This window comes from Canis aureus, chromosome 25, assembly GCF_053574225.1.
Source record: "Canis aureus isolate CA01 chromosome 25, VMU_Caureus_v.1.0, whole genome shotgun sequence".
NCBI lineage: Eukaryota > Metazoa > Chordata > Mammalia > Carnivora > Canidae > Canis > Canis aureus.
In genome coordinates, this window is record NC_135635.1 from 41,072,697 (window position 1) to 41,093,180 (window position 20,484).

At 40.2% G+C, this 20,484-nt stretch overlaps 2 protein-coding genes across 6 annotated transcripts in view; both read right to left on the reverse strand.

Annotated features, from left to right (window-relative positions):
- KCNA6 (potassium voltage-gated channel subfamily A member 6) overlaps nt 1-20,484 on the reverse strand; it is a 54,170-nt gene that overhangs the window by 9,737 nt on the left and 23,949 nt on the right. The gene's annotated exons all lie outside the window — the stretch shown is intronic.
- GALNT8 (polypeptide N-acetylgalactosaminyltransferase 8) overlaps nt 1,952-20,484 on the reverse strand; it is a 134,728-nt gene continuing 116,195 nt past the window's right edge. For all 5 annotated transcript variants that reach the window (XM_077871361.1, XM_077871359.1, XM_077871358.1 and 2 more), the window contains one exon: nt 1,952-2,328. In XM_077871361.1, the coding sequence (XP_077727487.1) occupies nt 2,209-2,328 (120 nt within the window). In that variant the 3' untranslated portion in view covers nt 1,952-2,208. The remainder of the gene's footprint in view (nt 2,329-20,484) is intronic.

A 20,484-nucleotide genomic window follows, 5' to 3' on the forward strand; every position in this document is an offset into this window, starting at 1 on the left:
TGGCTTCCTGAAGAGGAGCTGAAGTGGGGCAGATGCACAACTTGCTTCCCTGGATGAGAGTCATCCCACCAGCCAGCTTCTGGGAGTGGGCCACCGGACCTCCAGCGGCAGCCAGAAAGGGTGGTTCAGCCTCCATGCCTTCCCTTTCTTCCACACACCCCTCAAGCCCCCAACCCTACAGTCATCCTTGCTTCTCTCTTTCTCTCACACCTCACATCCAATTCCTTCTGTCATCACCCCCACTGCTGACAGTGGTCCAATCTGTCACCAGTTCACCCCGAGACTATTCCAACAACCTTCTAACTGGTAAAATCTGTTAAAATTCTATTACTTTTCTTCCCAGAACCCTGGGGGGAGGTCTTTCTTCCAACTCAGAATATAAGCAAAGTCCTTTCAGGAGCCTGAGAGGCCCTGTCTGGTTGGCCACCCAGCTATTTCAGGCTTCATGTCCTGATCCTCTCCTGCTTGCTCGCTGTCCTCTAGCCACAGTGGAGGACACACTGGCCTTCCTACTGTTCCTAGAGCATGCCAGGGATGCTCCCCGCCTCAGGGTCTTTGTATTTGCTGTTCCCTCTATCTAGAATGTTTCCTCCAGGTACCTTCCTGGTTCACCTCTTGTCCTCCCTCCACTCTTTACTAACATTACCTTCTAGGTCAGGCTTTCCTTGTCTTCCCTATGTTAAATTGATCTCCAACCCCACCCACCACTGTATTCCATAGCTCCCTTTCTTGATTTCTCTCTATTACCTTTATACTCATCTAGCAAACAATATACTTTAGTTATTTATTGTACCCATTGCCTGTGCCCCTGCACCAGAACGTACCCGTCATAAGGACATGGATTTTTATTGATTGATTTTATTCATTAGCTTGACACACAGACACCCAAGGAACACTCGCTAAATGAAGGAACAAAGGGTAGACACAGGTTGGTAAATAGACCTTCACAAGAAATGTCAGTTTTAGGGTTTCTCTACTAAGAAGAGATGCCTAGGAGGGAAAAGGATGTGTGCATGTGTGTGTGTGTGTGTGTGTGTGCATGTGTTGCATACATGTGTGTGTTGCAGAGTGGTTTGACAATTCCCTCACTTGTAATAAATAATGTGTGAGTTCTTGATGATTCTTATATAAGCAGTTTAACTTTGTCTTAACAAGAGTCAACATCTCATTCATTCACACATGTCCTTACTCATTCACCAGACATATTATGAGTGATAATCGTGTGTCAGGTACTGTGCTAGACATTAAGTGGGCACATGGCTAAGATTATGGTCCCCTACATAGAGATTTCCAGTGTGGTAATGAAGGCCCACATTTAGCACATTTCTAGGAGGGTCCAGGCATTATAGCAAGTTGTAACCCCTAGACGTACTTCATTAGGAAAGTAAAGCCTGGGCGGGGGGGGGGGGGGGCGGGAATCAGCCTCATCACTTGGAAGAATAACAAGCAGGTACAATTTCCCCCTCCAGAGCACCTAGAAGGAAGCTAGAGAGAGAGATAGGCAGGCAGGAAAGAAGGACCTTCCAGAAGTAGTCTCTCTCTCCATCCTCTGAAAAAGCCCAGGAGTGAAAAGCTGTCTGTGACAAGAGCAATGTGGGTCACATACCAGAAAGAAGTCCTTCCTGCTCCTAGGAGACCCTGCAATGGCATCATCTGAGGCCTGGGAAAGCCATGGGAAATATAGCTCTGACCCTGACATTTGCCCACTGGCATGTGTACAGAAGAGGCAAACAACTCCTAGAGAATGGGTTGCCTTCTTGGAGAATGTTGCTTGTCCATGGTGAGGTCAATGCAGAGGGTATTCAAGCACCTTTTCTGATCGTCTGTGGGTGGCACCCGGAAAGGTACCCAAGTGCTCTGACCTGGATACCCAACTGCTTTTGTCACAAGTGCCTGACTTGTCTGCTTAACTTAGCTGTTGATGTCTCCATGCAGCAAAACACACGGCCTCTGAGACTTTGCCATATATTTATTTGTTAGTCTTCATGGCCACCCTTTTCCTGGGTGGGTCTGTAGCACAGCCATGCACTTTCTGGCATCCTTTGACCCTGACCTCCCCATACCTGGTCTCTTTTGCCCACACCACCATCTTTCACCTTCACCCCACAGCCTCACCCCAACATCCTGGGCCCCATCTTTAATGTTGGTGGGTGTGGTTTCAGCTTTTTCTATTCTGGTGACTGCTTGTGGGAGGCTACTGGAGAGATGTCAGGCCGCATGATCCAAGGAGGGGGTCTTGTCTTCCTGAGAAGTTGGGGTCCAGGCCCTCTCTGTCCAGCCACTACCAGAAATGTATGTGTAGGTCTCCTTGCTGTGCCAGCCTTTTCCCTGCCAGGGAAAATCAGAACAAAAGGAAGTATAGTTAGGGATATGAGGGTAAGCTGCATGAGCAACAGCACCAAGAAACCTGGGAACAATCTCCAGCCTTTTTTCAGTTCCTCTGGCATGCCAATGGTGGTCCCTCACCTGGCCCCTATTTCTGGGCTCTCTGGTTCACTCAAACCATACCTCCCACCCCATAAACCCCCCAAGGGTCCCTGCAACCCATCAGCCACTGCTGAGCACTCTGAACCTAAAGCCACTCCTGCAAAAGTTGTTTTTAAATGCTGTATCACTAATTCTCTAATTTCAATGGAATCAAGTCCAAGCAATGTGCTCAGCCCCTAGGCCCTATAAAGTGAAGCCTCATACAATCTACTCAACTGGGATCCCTTTTTCTTAATGCCCTATACCATCAACCTTGGTCCCAGGGGCTTATCTTGGGCTCTTTGTATACACTGGGCATATCTCTCCCTCCATGAAAGAATTCTGGCTTCTGTCTAGATCCTCCCTTGCCCAGGCCATGGGATGCTCTTGTTTCTCCTTGCCTGGGCCCATTGTGGTCCCACCACCTTCATGAACCTCTCTGGCCATCCCAACATGATTGATCACTCTCTTCCCTGATATCCTGAGGCCTTTGAGGCCTGCCCCATACCACACATGTACATTGTTTTCTATTGGAAAGTGTGAGATCCACAGCCCACAGTCTTATGTTCAAGGCCTGCCTCTATCATTCCCTGGGCAAAGAAAACTAGACCCCTTGCTTCACCTGATGTGAGGTGCATGTGTTTGTGATCACAAAGCACTTCAAGAGCACACCAGAGTTTGGCTAAACACAAACAAACCAACAACGTCTTGCAACTTCTGTCTCTGCATGTGTAAAATGAGGATGACCATGGACAGACCACGGTCAGATAAATCAGTTCCAAGCTTCTTAGAGCAACCACAGGGACCTAGTGAAACTGCTTTGTAAAAGATACATTACCAAAATGCCAGTAGATATTGGTCCTGTGTAGTAACTTCCTGTAGAATGAAAAGATTTAGTATTTATAATTTCAGCTATTGGGGAACAAGCCCCAAGTTTCATAATATGGAGTTACTGTAATTTAGTAAAGCACAAATGTGATGCAAAAGTATCCTGCAAGCCTGGTGTTCTGGGGGCAGCAACTCACCTCATGGCTAAGTGTTGCGGGCCATGTGACATTGGACCCACAAGACCAGCAGCAACATACTTTCCAGTGGGGACATTTGTGTGGTAACCTCTGCCAAGGGGTTGAAAACCTTTGTTTCTTTGTGAAATTCTAATGGCCATCAAGTGAAAGATAATACTTTAGCAAATGATAAAAATGGTTTTTTTTTTTTTGTTATTTCAGAAGAAAGAGAACAGAAAACTTCTTTAAAATTATTTATTTACTTTTAAGTAGTGTCTACACCTAACATAGGGCTTGAACTCACAACCCTGAGATCAAACGTTGCACGCTCCACTGAGCCAGCCAGGGTACCCTAAGAACAGAAGACTTCTTATTCTCACAGACTGATGATTGGGAAAAAGCCTGTTTAAGCACTTTTGCATTCAAATTTGGGGTTGTGTCAGGTGTCTGGATACAATCTCCAGAGGCCAAGGGTCTGTATTAGGCTCACTTCTTATGATATGAATATAAACTATACACTTTACCCCAAGGCTGCCGTTATAGCTTCTACAACTCTTCATGTATTCTCAGGGAATTCACTACACTTTACACATCAGCCTCCCCTTTCACCCCCAAAAAATCATTGAAAAATCATCTGACCTAGCGTTAAAAATGGCAGATTAAAAATATGGGAATTTTTGTTGTTGTTGCTCCCTCCAGAAACCCTACTAAAATACCTGTGAGGGAAATTTTTAAAGGGGGCAGGGAGATAAAGTTATAAAGACAAATAAGTCAGGATAGTGGATCAAATATAAGTAAAAGCTAATTTGTAGCTGACGAGAACCCATTGGAGGAACAACCATTGGAGTAACTGAGGAGAAGGGCAGGATTTGAAACTGAGTGCCTATAGATGAGGGTCAATAAGATGTGGAGATTTGCTCCCAGGGAGTCAATGAAGGCTTGGGACTTGGCAGCACCCAATATCTTAGAAACATAATCAAGGGGGGAGTCTAAAAAGTGGCTGCAGTTAGGCATACCTATCTAGGTCTCCTCCTCAGCCCCACAAAGCTACTTACCCACCTAAAACCCCATCAAAGAAAAGCTTGAGAAGAAACTAAACCAGAAAGGCCTGGATTCAAGGTCAGCTGGTCTTAAGTAAGGCAGAAGGCATGTACTGAAAGTAGAAAGGGTTATATGTGGCATGAGTGTCTACATGCTTAGTGTGAAAAGTCTGCCACCTTCCCTGCCTTGCTCCAACAGACAACTGGAGAACTTCCTGGAGAAACTTAGGGAATCCAAGAGAAAATGCCTCTAGACATCAATTCCTAGAAGTCCCCAACAAGATGGCTTAGTCTCCACTACATTGCCTTGCCATGAGCACACCACTCAACAAGCCTCCATAGCATAGCCCTTTCACACCTTACTCTTGAAAATTAACAGTTACTCTCAAGTTACAAGTATCTGAGGAAAGACTTGAGCAGACCAAAAAGACAAATGACAAATTCAGAGGAAACAGAAAATGCCAGAAGCAAAGAAAAAAAAAAATCGGAAACCCTCACTTAAATATTTTATCCTTAAAACAAGAATAGGTTGCTATAAGGAAGGAGGCATCAAAGAAGAAGAAAATAATTCTAGGAAATTGAAAGTATAATAGTTGTTAAAAAAAAAGTCAACTCAGTAAATGTAAAGATCTAATTGGCTTTGTTAAGTAATTCATGAATCAGGCACCGTCCCATCTTATAAGTAAAGGGGAGCTCTGAGTAGTTAAGAAATGGAAGGTCTTTATAGGAAAAGGTAGGGCAAGAATGTTATTAGAGAAAGAAAAGACAAAAAAGAAAAGAAAGGGAGAAAGAAGAAAGAAATAGAAAGAAGAAAGAAAAAGAAAGAAAGAAAGAAAAAGAAAAAGAAAGAAAGAAAGAAAGAAAGAAAGAAAGAAAGAAAGAAAGAAAGAAAGAAAGAAAAGAAAGAAAGAAGAGGAAGAGGGAGGAAGAGGAGGGAGGAATGAAGGAAGGAAAGAAGGAAGAGAGGATTGTTTCAGTTAAGATCCCTTCTCCTAAGGGGAAGAGCAGGGAGTCCTATCATGCAGATTACCTTATCTTCCTTTGGGAGATAGAGAGGACCCAGATGACAGATTGTCTCTGTCATATTTTCTTGATGCTGACCAGAATATTCTAGATTGATTGGTTTAACATTCTACTCTTGGAGAGGTTGCCCAGAGGGAAGTGACTCCACCTCTGACCTGATTTCCTTTTTAACACAGCCGAAATAAAACTTAAATAGGTCTAGAAAATAAAGCTGAGGAATTCTCCCAGAAAGTAGAAAAAAAAGTATAAAGACAGAAAGTAAAGTAAGTCTGATACTGTGATTTATAAGAAATATATATTTTGGACTTTGTCCATGGTTCCTGGTTCACAGTTGCCAAATCCCATGTAATTTCCTAAATGATTAGAGCAATAGGGGCATCTATTGTTATAATATTTGGCTCTTGTCCTTAGTTTCTGAAATAGCTTCAGAACCATAAAGGTGAAATGGGTGTCTTTTACAGGCCTCTTTGAAACACATCTGAGTTTAAGTGAATATAGCAACTTTTGGAAAGCCCCTAAGAATGGGGGGCTGGTTGCCAGGGAAACCAACCCAAATTAGAGGGTTGGAACTTTCCATCTCATCTCCCTCCTCCGTCTACACCACCCAGAGACCTCCTGGGAGAATGGAAGGCTGGAGGTTAAACAGATCAGCAATGGCGAATGATTTATTCCCTCACTGCCTATGTAATGAAGGCTTCACAAAACCCCAAAAGAACATGGTTCTGAGAACATGCAGGTTGATGAACATGTAAAAGTGCTGGAAAATGGCGCCCTTGAGAGGACAGGGAAGCTCCATGTCCTTTCCCCAATCTTGCTCTATGCATCTCTTCCATCTGACTGTCTTGAGTTACATCCTTTTATAATAAGGTGGCAATCTAGCAAGTAAACAGTTTTCCTGAGTTCTTGAGCTGCTCTAACAAGTTAATTGAACCAAAAGAGGGGATTATAGGACTCCTCAATTTATAGCTAGTCTTTAGAAGGACAGGTAACAACCTGGACTTTCTATTGATGTCTAAAGTGGAAAAGAGAACAGTCTCGTGGGACTGATCCTTTAACATGTGGGATCTGATAATGTCTCCAGGTAGATAGTGTCAGAATTGATTTGAATTGCAGAACCCAGCCAGTGTCCACAGAATCTGAAAATAGCTCCTTTTTAACCATCCCCCGCAAACATACATTTTGTGGCCAGTGGTGCTGTGAGTGTAATATAAGAGTAGAGGACACACATGAGTGATTTTTTCCTTAGAATAAAGAAATGTAAGAACCAGGTAGGAGATCCAAAGTCAGTCAATAGGAGTTCTGAAAAAAGAGAACAGTCAAAACCAGAGTAGAAGAAAATAATCAAGGAAATAATTCAAGAAAATATTCAAGAACTGAAAAATGAGCATTTTCAGACCATGAATGCCCACTGAACACCCATGAAAATGAATAAAAATATACCTACATCAAGGCACAGCTTGATGAAATTTAGGAACTGGGACAGTATCAGATTCTACCAAAAGCAACACTAGAAGCTAGAAGACAATAGAGGTGATTTTCAACTTAAAATGCTATAATTATTCAATCAGGATAGGAAGATATCTGTATTGCTGGTGGGAAGTTTAATAAGTCCCATTCTCCTTTTGGGCATCAAATAGTATTGAGTATATAGAAAAGTAAGTAATAGAAAAGAAGATATTTAGTAGCTATGGAGAAAAATAAAAAGTACAAGAAGGGAAATGTAGTTATACCATAGCTCACTACTTGGCTCAACAAGAAATAATATTTAAAATCATAATAAAATAAAAGAGCATACTAAACTGATAAATGTCAAGCACTTAGATTGAGAAGGTGTGTGTCTCTTGTGAAGAGTAATGTAGATGGTGTAAGAAAGAAAAATCCTTATCATCCATAATAGGAAGTTTGTTTTTCCAAGACTTAAAAAATTGGTGTAGGAGGGGGAAGAATGTAAGTGCATTATTGAGAAATACAGTCTAGATATGCAAATTTAGAATAAAGAGCTAAAGAATTGAAAGAGATTTTCTTCTGAAGAGTACATGATAGGGATGGGGAGACATGGGGACAGAGACTGTTAATTTTGATTCTAAGCATTATTGAAAAAACTTATCTTTTAAAGCCTACACTAATATTTTAATCTAAAAAAAAATAAATAATACATGAAAATTTCCTTAGCCTGAAAGACATGAGTCTCCAGATTGAAGAGCCAGTTCTAGGGTTGTAAAATATAGCAAAACAAACAAAAAAGATGGACACTCAGTTAAATATGAATTTCAGAGAAATAGTAATCTTTCAGTAAAAGTATGCCTCAAATATTGCAAAATTTACTTGTAGATTATCTGAAATTCAAGAGTAATAAGTATCCTCTATTTTATTGAGTTCTTGAGGTCCAATACATGCATACCAAGGTACATAGCATGACACTAAAAAACACTGGGGATAAAGAAAAGATGTTAACTTCCAGAGGAAAAAAAACGTCACAGGCAAAGACATCAAAAAAGCATTGACTTTTCATGGCAAGATTGGAAATTTGGAGACAGTGGAACAATGCCTTCAAAATTCTGAAGAAAAAACAATTCCATTCAGGAATCTTTTATCCATAAAATCATTAATCAAGCCTGAGACTTGAATAAAGGTATTTTTAGGCATACAAATGTTCAAAATGGTGCCTACCTCCTACTAGAGGATCTGCCCCCACAAAAGAAAAGAAAAGATACAAGGCAAGAAAGAAGAAAGCACAGACTTCAGGAAGACAGAGACCCAATGTTAAGAGAGAAGGGAGATGAATTCCCAGGAATTCCCACTCTCTGCTGTGCTGGGGCAGAGAGACAACAGGCAAGATTGGAGTGAGAGAATGGAAGATTACAGGGTAAAAAAAGGAACTGACAGAGAGCCTGATGTATTTGGTCACATAGAAAATGATCAGTAGACAGGTTTTCCACCTCTGTTGGAGAGTTTGAAGAGAATCATAAATACATGCACAGAAAATTAAGCAGGTAAAGAAAATGCAATTATTAATGACATGTTTACAAGAGATTAAATGAACATTGTCATAATATACTGCTTGGAAATGCAGAAAATAATACTTAGTGATAATGATGTAAACACTAAACAGTGATTTAAACAAAAAATTATGCTGGAGGCAGAGAAAGTGGGCATAAGATGTCATGAGACAAGAGGTAATCACTCAGAGTAAGAGTCAAAGTCCTGAAAGTAGCCCACAAGGCCCTACACAATCTATGTTGTCCACGTTACAGCTCTAATCTTACCCCTATTGTTCTACCCTCATTCACTTTCCTCCCACAAAAAGGGCCTCTGCTATTCTGTTCTTCAGGTATACCATATGTCCTTCTAGCTCAGGGCTTTTGAACTTGCTGTTTCCTTTGCTTAAAAGGTCCTTTTCCTACACATCCTCAGTGCTTCTCCTTCCCATCCTTCAGGTCTTTGCTCAGATGCCATCTTTTCTTGTAAGGTCATCCTTTCCTTCACTCTTATTTAACATTACATTTCTTCCTTAATATTCCCTACATCATCATGGAACTTTATTTTTCTCCATATTATTCATAACCATTCTATATAGAGCACCACCTCTAAATAATGAGATGGTTAGACAGGTATTTTATTTAAACGTTTGCTTATTCTCTCCATTGCAGTGAAAGCCCCATGAGAGCAGTGTGTTTTGTTCACTACAGGTATTCATGATTTGTTCACTAATGTATCCATGCCGAGAACACTGGCACATAGCAAGAGCTTTACAAATATTTGTTAAATGAAAAAAAGAACTCAAGATATATCAATTTAAGCATTTATGGAGAAAAATAAAAGTAAATACCAGAAACAAACTGTTAAAATTATTGAATGTGGTTGCACCTGAGGACTCAGATTTGTGGTAAAGAGAGAAGCAGGGCTAGCTGGTTTTCCTCAGAAGCCTTATAGCATTATTTGGGTTTATAAACCGTGCACCTGTATTGCTTTTAAAAAAATTAAAATTATTTTTAAATATGCTCACTGTCTTCATCCCCTACACATATTCCTAAATTATAATTCAATTTGATATCAGAAGGAAATGACTATGGGATTCCCTACCCTTTGTATTATTAATCCTAGAAGCCATCCTCTTCCTCTCCTCCATCTCTTTCTCTCTAACCAATGCCTCTAATCCATCCCCATGTCCTGAAGCTCTCACCTCCTTCATGGATCCTCTGATTCATTCACCTTCTACCTCCATTACTACTGCCCTAGTCCCATCTTCTACCTGGATGTTGCATAAGTTTTGTAATAGTCCCCTACATACATTCAGTCCATCCACCCTATTCCACTGTGGCCAGACAGATATTTTCAAATACAAATCTGGTCATATCACTCCATTGCAACTTGCTTTAAATATGCTCATGGTGTCCTACTGTTCTTCCACTAAAGATAAATCTCTTAACCCTCTGCCTTGCTTGTTTGCCTTATCTCTTGGCACCCCAGTCTTTCATGCTCATCATCTTTTTTTCCACCACAGAATCTGCACATGCTGTCACCTCTTCCTAGAATGCTGTTTCTCAAACTTTTTCCTGTTTGCCTTCTGCTCATCATTCAAATATCAGCTACAATGTCATTAAGTCAAATCCCCATATTTTAGGCTCTTTTTTAAAAGATTTTATTTATTTATTTATTCATGAGAGACACATACCACAGAGAGGCAGAGACACAGGCAGAGGGAGAAGCAGGCTCCACGCAAGGAGCCCGATATGGGACTTGATCCCAGGTCTCCAGGATCACACCCTGGGCTGCAGGCAGCACTAAACCACTGTGCCACCGGGGCTGCCCTATTTTAGGCTCTTATATGTGGATATCTGTACTTGTCACAGTTGCAGTTTTACATTTGGGCTTACTGAATTAGTATCTGCATCTCCACCATCAACACACACATGCACACATGTACACGTGCATGCACACATACTTACAGGCTCTTGACTAAAGAAGGAAATCTTCTTTTGTTGTTGTATCCCCACTGCCTAGTACATAGTAGAAATTCAATACATATGTACTGAATCTGTTGAAACACTGTCTTTTACTACTACAACAACCATTATGTTTCGCTTGGGTTTGAATAACATTTATCTGTCAGTCTTATCCCAGTCTTCAGTCTTATCTCTATCTTAAAATTCTAGGACTTGGAGACTGCATGCTTTTTTTGAAGGTCTGTTACTCACTCCTCTCTAAACTTCCAGTTCTCACTTGTACACATAATTTCTAGAAATGTTCATTGACATAATATGTGCAAAAGATTATGTGTTGTATGGGGTTTTTACCCTGGAGAGATTACATATTATAAAACCCTTCCTTACACCTTACTTTTAGATATGGTCATTCATGATACATTTCTATCACTTCACATATGATCTTTAAATGTGTTCTCTTCCTTCACAATTCAATACAGTTTCAGTTGGATGAAATCCAGTAAACATCTGATTAAAGCTAAAGATTCAGCACTTTAGGCAAACATAATGATTTTTATCTTGTCTCAACCAGTGAAGCTTAACACCAATACCAAATTATGTGCCAATGCCTTTACTATACAAGAAAGATGGGGACATTGGCTAGTGACAGGGTCACCATAAGAATGACCTTTAGTCAACTAGTGCACAAAATTCCAAATCCAGCATAGGACAGGGCACTTGGTGGGTGGCAGCAAAGGGGGTGGGGGAGTCTAAATTTGAACACCTAATGTTGATCACCACTTGTTTATAATTCCTTTGCAAGTAGAGACCAATCTGGTAATCCAACATTCACTTAACCCTTTGCTGAATAAAACAAGTTTAAATTAACCTACTTTTTTCTTTTGACTATTCAGAACTGTATGAGAAGCCAAAAATTCTTTAAAGTTCCTTCTAGAGAATAAGACTACCATGTTGTCTTCCTTTAAATTAATTTCCCATTAGACATAAGCTAAAATAGTCATGGTGAATCCCAAGTTTCTTATGTCTGCAATATAATATAACTGAGCAATACTAAACTCGAGAATTCCCCCATGAAGTTATTTTTAAAAGACCCCTTCCTTTCCACCTAAAATCAGTCTCTGGAAATAGCTAGCAGGAATCACCCTCCAAATGGCCTCCCCTCCCCAGAGCTTGGCCATACATCAGCAGGAGAAGATTGGGACAGAATCTGGATGATCCTGCCTCTTCCTGGACCCAGTGTGAACCAATGACTATCTCAATTTCTTCTCCACACTTGTTGCTTTCATCACTGTTTTCAGAGTTAGGCTCAACAGTTATTCCCCAAGCATTCTGACATCTCTGTGAATGATGTGGAATTTGGCATTCCTTGTAACCTTGAGCTTGATAAAAATTTTGGGTCCTCTGGGGGCAAATCACCAAAACCCTGTACATTCCCAGAAAGGTAGAGAAATGGCACGGCACAAGTTTAGGGCTATGGTTTATGCTTCAGACAACCATAATGAAACTGTCAGGACACTCTCATGGCTTAGTGTTCACCATTATCTTTAAGAGCATGTATGTACCTTAGAGTCACCAATGAAATGACAATTAAACAAGGTACTATTTAATACCCATCAAATTAATAGCCCAACTAGAGTATTCAATGTGAAAGCAGATGCCATAAACATTCTCATACAGAGCTGGTGATTTCTTCTATCTGTTTCTCTCTTATTTCTATAACCACCTCTTAACATTTTTCAAGATGGAAATAACATTTTCTGATCCTAAAAATATACCCTCATTCACTTGCTTCAACAAGAAGGGCCTACAGAAAACTATAAAAGAGAAACTGAAAATCATACATATACTTTCTACACAGAAAAAAAAACACATTGCTTTTGGAATGCTACAGAGATCATCTTAGCCCAGCTATTCTTGTTCATCTAATAAATGAAACAAACAAGAATTGAAGCTGCATCACACTGTGAGAATATAAGATAATATTTTCATATCATACTGGTAGCTATGACCATTACTGTTATTATATACTTCAAGTAGATGAAGATAGATGATAGATAGATAGATAGATAGATAGATAGATGATAGTGCACACTTTATGTTTCCACAAGATGGTCTTTGTGTGCCAAAAAACATTATTTGGAAGATATATTGCTTCAATAAATAGTTATTCAATTTATTAAGGTTGCACATTTTTCAGTGAAGTTATTCTTTAAGTTTTTGAATTCAAATGACAAATTTTGTTATTCTATTTATAAGCAAAGGTTGCCTGCTTTGTTTTTCAAGATCCTGAATTCCTCAAGAGGCTTTGAAAGCAATAATAAGAGGAGAACACCTTTAGGGTGTCTGTTATGGACTGAATATTTGTGTCCTCCCAGTACCCATATGCTGAAGCCCTAATACCCAATGTAGCTATATTTGGGGATGGGGCTTCCTAAGGAAGTAATTAATGCAAGTTTAAATGAGGCCATAGGGGTTGGACCCAGGTCCCATAGGATGGGTGTCCTAGAAAAAGGAATAGGCCCTGACTCTCTCCCTCTCTCCCTCTCTCTCTCTCTCTCTCTCGCTCTCTCTCCCTCTGTGTGTGTGTGTGTGTGTGTGTGTGTGTGTGTGTGAGAGAGAGAGAGAGAGAGAGAGAGAGAGAGAGAGAGAATAGAGGAAAGGTCATATGAGAGCAGTGTACAAGTAGTGGTCAGCAAACTAGGAGAGAGATCTCACCACAAATCAAACCTGCTGGCATCTGATCATGGACTTCTAGCCTCCAGAACTGTAAGAATATGAAATTCTGTTGTTCGAGCTATCCAGCATGTGCTATTTCCTTACAGCAGCCCTAGCAGCTAATACAATATGAGAAGCAGAGACTCCTCCTTTACATCTGGTGGGGGGGGGGGGGGGCGGGGAAGGTTAGAAGTCAAGGATAAGAAAAGAGCAGGAATCCACATGCTGCATCCCTGGACACTGCCAGACTTTGGAGGGAATGGTTGTTGAGCACACAAGGTGGCCAGACCTGAGGCGTGGGGTTCCCAGCCTGACAATGAGGTGGCAGAGCCCTACTGGATTTGTGAACTGAGATTTATACCCAGTCTTAGAGTTGCCAGATTGAGCAAATAAAAATACAGGATCCTTTCCTCCTCTAAGGAAAGAAAATCTATTGTGCTTCTCTTTGTATTTCCAGTGCTTCATACACTGCCTAGAACTTCAGTAGACTCAGTGATGCTGCTAAATTGATTAAAATAACCCTCAAATGTTTAAAAAAAAAAAAAAGGATCCCAGTTAAATTCGAATCTCAGATGATTTTGCAGTATTTGGGATATTCTTTTTTTTTTCCTCTTTAAATGTTTTTCTTTTTTAAACTAAAAAGAAAACAGGGCAGCTCCAGTGGCGCAAAAAACAAACAAACAAAAAAACCGTTCACTCATTTGGAATATTCTTATATAAAAAATTATTCACTGTTTATTTGGAATTCAAATTAATTGGATAAATTAATTATTTTATCTGGGAATGCTACCCAGTGCAGGCATGGCTTTCTGGAGGGCATTTTAGTAATTCATGTCAAAGCCTTTAAACGTAAGTATTAGCACAACAATTCCACTTGTAGGAGTTAGTCACAAGAAATCACTAGATAATAAATATACAGGTAAGGATATTTCATCAATGTTTGCTCATAATCATGAAAAATTAAGGCAAGAGTGGTTGAACAGTTGTATTTTTGTTCAAATGTATGCGATCTTAAAGTTGTAACTTTTAAAATCTATATTTATTAGAATGAAAAGATGTCCAGAACATATTGTTAAATTTAAAAGAGTAATAAAGTACTTTTAAGTTTGATTTTATTTTTAACTATTTGTTGCAAGACACCATCTCTCACCCACACATACATGAAAAACATCTGGAATATTTATACCAAAATATTGACAGGAGCTATCTTTGGCTTATGAGATTATTGGTGACTTACTTTGTTCTATATCCCTTTGTGCATATATTATCTTAATAATCAGAATGAAACAATAATTATATTGCAATTTTGAAAAAGTACTTTTTCAAAGTACTTTTTCAAACTTTTTAAGAAAGAAGTATGCAAAAGCATTGATAATTCTATAATCTTGAAATTTGAAGCAAGGAATTCATGTATGGATTCAGTAATTACTTACCTAAAGTCAGAGATGTGATCCTTATCACGTTTTAGTGTAGATTTATCTAAGTTATGACATCTTCCTCTGGCTAAAAGAACCACAGAAACACCTGGATATGGTAGATATTTGCTATTGTTGTTCATTTTGTTTGGGATTGAGGGAGTTATTTTTTTCTCTACCTACCATCTATTTTGTCCCTTCTTCTTGTTACAGAGCACCAGTTTTCCTTCAGGAAAATTACCTCCAGATCCCATGCTCAGTCCACATGCTTTAGGTCAAACTGACTCCAACCTTAGAGCATGTGATCCTGATATGTCCAATCAGAACATGCCATTCCCCTGGCCTAATAATTTGTTCAGATAAGAGAATGAGATAGAATTCTGATCAATGAAAATCAGATTGTGGATTTTGTCAGGTCAAGAGAAATACTCTTTTTATTGGACTAGAACACAGAAGAATATGTGCCTAGGGTTACTAGCCATCTTAGTGCCATTAGAAGCCAACATGGACAGCAAAATTACATCAAGAGAGACAAACAAAATTTACCTCCTGGATCACATGGTACCTAAAGCTCAGTTTTATTATTTTTTAAGCCAAATTCTTTAAAAGAATTTTATCAGTTTCAAGTAACGTAGTAAGCACATTAGACTTATTGTGAATTTTCCAGCAAAAACTCTGGTTAATTTGATTGATATGAGGATAAAATGAATTGAATCTACTGGTACTAGTTGTAAACACTGTTTACAAGTCTGAGTAAAATTTCATTGGTGTCTAAAAAAAAATAAATAATAAATAAAATAAAATAAAATAAATTTCATTGGTGTCAATACCCCAAGGAGAAGCATTGCCAGACATCCTGTATATTACAGGATATGTCTCATATTTAATGATTTTTGTCCTGCTTCTTGTATTGGTTTTCTCAGGGCACCCTAAATGTCCTGTATTCGGCATTTTTCAATAAATTACAAAAACTCAGCAGTTGGGGTTTTTATCAAACTTCTGGGTATGGGTATTTTTATTTGCTAAATGTGGTGGCCCTACTGAAGAGGAGTCATTCACTCTCTACACCTTGCCATGTTTCACCCTGCTCTTATCGTAGCTCTGCCAACTTAGCCCAATTTTGGCTAAAGTTATATGAGTTAATGAATTTTTCTTTTTTGAATAAGATGGTTTGAGCCAGATTTTTAGTCTCTTGTAACCAAAAGAAAACTAACTGAACCCAATTAATTGCAGAACCACCACCACCTAATCTGTAGAGCCTAATTATAGTAATAGCTACCTTTGACATTAATCAATTACTGAGTGTATTCAGGACATTTTAAATACGCTATCTCACGAATTAGCCTACTCATCCTTTGGGATAGACATTATTTTCTATATTTCACAGATAAGGAAACTGACTTTCTGTGAGTTGAAATAATTTTCCCCAAATCACACAGCCCGGTACATGGAACCAGTATACCAAAACATCAAGTCTGTATTCTTCTACTGAACCACACTACCTTCCAGTCCAGACTTGAAATTCTCAATTCTGGTTTTACACCACAGAGAGAATTCTTCCATTGGTTCACTGCTGGTTGAAGTAAAATAACCACCAGAAAGCCCACTTCCCACGAATAGCTCTGACTTGAAGCCAAGCACCTGAAAAGTGGCTGAACAGAGCCTTGGTTTAAAGTGGGTGCAGGAAGCCCCCTGAGTATGACTATTTTCTCTAATTTCCAAGCAAGGATTATGATCTGAAAGCAAGTTTTTGGCTCACTTGAGTAGTGTCAAATTAATCAAGGTCAGACCCATTGTTTAAATTAACCAAATAACTGCAGATTTTCCACTGTTTATGGATACTACCTAAAACTGTACAAGCTGGACATGAACTATGTAAAGGCAGACCTAAGAATAATCACCAGATTTCCAATGAATCATTTCAGTTTCCTGCAAATACAAATAATACATAAAAACTAAATGACTCCTTCACGTTTACCTGTGATATGACATTCTATGTGCAATTCATCTTGTTTTTGTTACTTTCACAGTAACTCTGAAACTGAGATACAGCAGAGAGGTGCTCTGCTCAAAGTCAAGCAGCAGGTCAACAGCAAATAGATATGACCACAAACAAATAAGACCCCAAAGAAACAAATGAAAAAAATAGCAAGTGTCTACTATATCCAGGTGTTTCTCTGGCTCTTTTAGCAAGAGAAAGATGTCATGGCTTAGATAAATCGACACTAAAACGCAATGAGGAACATGGCTATGACTTCAAGTAAGGAATTCCTGAATCCACACATGGACTCCTTGCTTCAGACTTCAAGATTATAGAATTAGCGATGCTCTTGACAAATAGGTTTAATTAGAAACAAACCGAAACTCTTTGTCAGCCAGCCTCCACCCCTCCAGGCTTCTCTAGAAGCCTCTGCCCCTGCCTTTGCTGCCCAGGGAAAGCTACAATAGCATTGCGCTGATCACACAGCGATGCTGCCAATGAGTATTGTAGGTGCTATGGTGCTATCCATGGAGGGCAGAAGGTGAGGACAGCAGCAGCACTTCCCAGAACTCTGATGGCTTTTCAAGTACAGCCCAAATGAACATGATAATGATGGTTCAAGTGACTCCAAAAGGTGAGACACACCTATTTGTCAAACATCTCCCCTTAGCTATTTGCTGGTGGCTCTATTTATTTTATGGAGGAAGTTCTAGGAACAAAAGAAATACTGTTCCTTACCACCCCATCCAAACAGGCCAGAGAGAGCTTCTCAGGCTCCTGGAGAGGGTGAAGGGGAGACCAGTATGACCAGAAGAGATGTAATTTGTGACATTCTGCCCCCTGAGGTCTGTGGAATGATGACAACCACTCCCATCCCACTTCTGCTCCTTGCCTTCCCAGTGGGTGTGCACATTTTCTACTAGTAAGAAACTCTCAGAGGGGAATTTTCTGAAGCCTGGCACAGCAAAACCCCAAATACAAAGGTTCTTTTCAAATCCACCTCTGAAGACATAGACATGGCCAACACGCACATGAGAAAATGCTCTGCATCACTTGCCATCAGGGAAATACAAATCAAAACCACAATGAGATACCACCTCACACCAGTGAGAATGGGGAAAATTAACAAGGCAGGAAACCACAAATGCTGGAGAGGATGCGGAGAAAAGGGAACCCTCTTACACTGTTGGTGGGAATGTGAACTGGTGCAGCCACTCTGGAAAACCGTGTGGAGGTTCCTCAAAGAGTTAAAAATAGACCTGCCCTACGACCCAGCAATTGCACTGTTGGGGATTTACCCCACAGACACAGATGCAATGAAACGCCGGGACACCTGCACCCAAGTGTTTCTAGCAGCAATGTCCACAAGAGCCAAACTGTGGAAGGAGCCTCGGTGTCCAATGAAAGATGAATGGATAAAGAAGATGTGGTTTATGTATACAATGGAATATTACTCAGCCATTAGAAACGACAAATACCCATCATTTGCTTCAACGTGGATGGAACTGGAGGGTATTATGCTGAGTGAAGTAAGTCAATCGGAGAAGGACAAACATTATATGTTCTCATTCATTTGGGGAATATAAATAATAGTGAAAGGGAATATAAGGGAAGGGAGAAGAAATGTGTGGGAAATATCAGAAAGGGAGACAGACTCCTAACTCTGGGAAACAAACTGGGGGTGGTGGAAGGGGAGGAGGGCGGGGGGTGGGGGTGAATGGGTGACGGGCACTGAGGGGGGCACTTGACGGGATGAGCACTGAGTATTATTCTGTATGTTGGCAAATTAAACACCAATAAAAAATAAATTTATTATTAAAAAAAAAACAAATCCACCTCTGAACTGCACACTTAGCCCATCCATCCATGAGCTCTGGGCACATGCTTGGTAAGTGACTATAATCTCTTCTAGACTGGATTCCTTTAGGAACCTTCCATCCATGGCACACCAAGGCTGTGCCTTGAGAGAGGTTTGCCCTCCTACAGGCAGATGATTTAAAAGCAGTAATAAAACTGACCAAAAGTCGGACTGCTTTTTTTTTCCATTTGCAAAATCAGATTTTAATTATTGCATCTCTGCTATGAAACACTGCAAAAGTGTCCATGTATTCCCAAACAATTGAGTGTGTAATATTAGTAACACTTTTGGAGCAAAGTTTATCACATTTTCTTTTATGCCACAAATACCCTACTGATTGCTTTTTACTTCATCTGTGTCAGACTGTCCTGACTCGAGTGGACTCAGGTCCCCACCAGTAGTCTCTTTACCATTGCTGCTTCTACTCCAGCCAAAGGGATCCCTCCAAAATGGGATCAGAGCCTGCTATGCCTCTGACTTAAAACTCTTGCTTGCTCCCCTTCACTGCCTTCAGAATGAATTCAACTTCTACTTGCTTTGTGACTCTTCACAGTCTGAGTCCAACTCAGACCACATTCTGAGTCCAGCCCCCCCCATGCTCTTTTATCCCCCATGTGACCCACACCCCCAGTTCCTTGGACACATCATCCCTTTCTCAGGGTCTGTGCCTCTCATCAAGCCATTCCTCCTATTAAGAATTTTCTTTTTATATTGAAAACTCTGACTCCTCCTGCAAGGTTGGCTGACGTGTCCACTTCCCTGGGACACTTTCCCCAGGAAAAATTCATGGCCCTTCCTACCTACTCAGAGTGCCTGCTGCATGACTCCACAGCAGCACCTCTATAGTTTTCCCCATATGGCCTCTAAGGAAGGCTATATTCCTAATCACAAGGGTAGAGCCCAAAACATTTGTTGGGCTGCATTTTACTAGTTAACAGAGTTGCTATGCCTTAAATCAGCCTGCATAACCAACCCACCTTTCAGTTCCTGACTCCTTGGGTCAAAGCAGGCTACTTTCCTCTCCATCCATGTGACCCTCAGTCTATGAAACCAGCTGAGAAAGTAGGCTTACATCCACCTTGGAGTCTTGCTCTTTCCCTCCTTCCTGCAAGTGACCCTCAAGAAAGCTTGTTCCAAGGTAGATCAGAATAAAGACCCCCCCCACACACATTTGTCTGTGGTCTCAACAGTGTTTTAATTTGGCCTGCTACTCCAGAGTTGCAGGTAACTGGGTACTACTATGGATAATAATAAAGTTATATCTTGATTCCTGCACTTCTCTTTGCACTTCACTCCCTTAGTCAGAAAGCAGTGATGATGAGTGAAGAACACCAGGGCAGGATCTAGGCCCTCATGAATACCCTGAAAGCCTGACCCCCAGTGTCTACCACTCATTACACTGTACTACAGTCGGTTGCTTACATGTGTCTGACATCTCTTATAATCTCCCTCCTAAAAACATTAACGCTCTGCTCACCTTTGATTCTCCAGATCCTAACACATGCAGGCTTAATATAAACGTATATTAGAATGACAGCCTTGCTGGATAGAGTATTCTTAGTTGCATATTTTTCCCATTTAGCATGTTGAATATATCATGCCAATCATTTCTAGCCTGCCAGGTCGCTGTGGACAGGTCTGTTACCAGCCTTTTTGTGTCTACCCTTGTAAGTTAAGGACCTCTTGTCCTGAGCTGCTCTCAGGATTTTCTCTTTATAATGTGCAAGTTTCACTATAATATGTTGAGGTGTTGACCTATTTTTGTTGATTTTGAGGGGAATTCACTGTGCCTTACAAACTTGAATGCCTGTTTCCTTTCCCAGATTAGGGTAGTTCTCAGCTATAATTTCTTCAAATAAACCTTCTGTCTTTTTTTCTCCACTCTTCATCTCCTGGGACTCTTATAATATGAATATTATTTTACTTTGTGAAATCACTGAGTTCCCTAAGTTTATTGTTGTGATCTATTTATTTTCTTTCACTCTTCTTTTCAGCATCCTTGTTTCCCATCACTTTATCCTCTATATCACTAATTC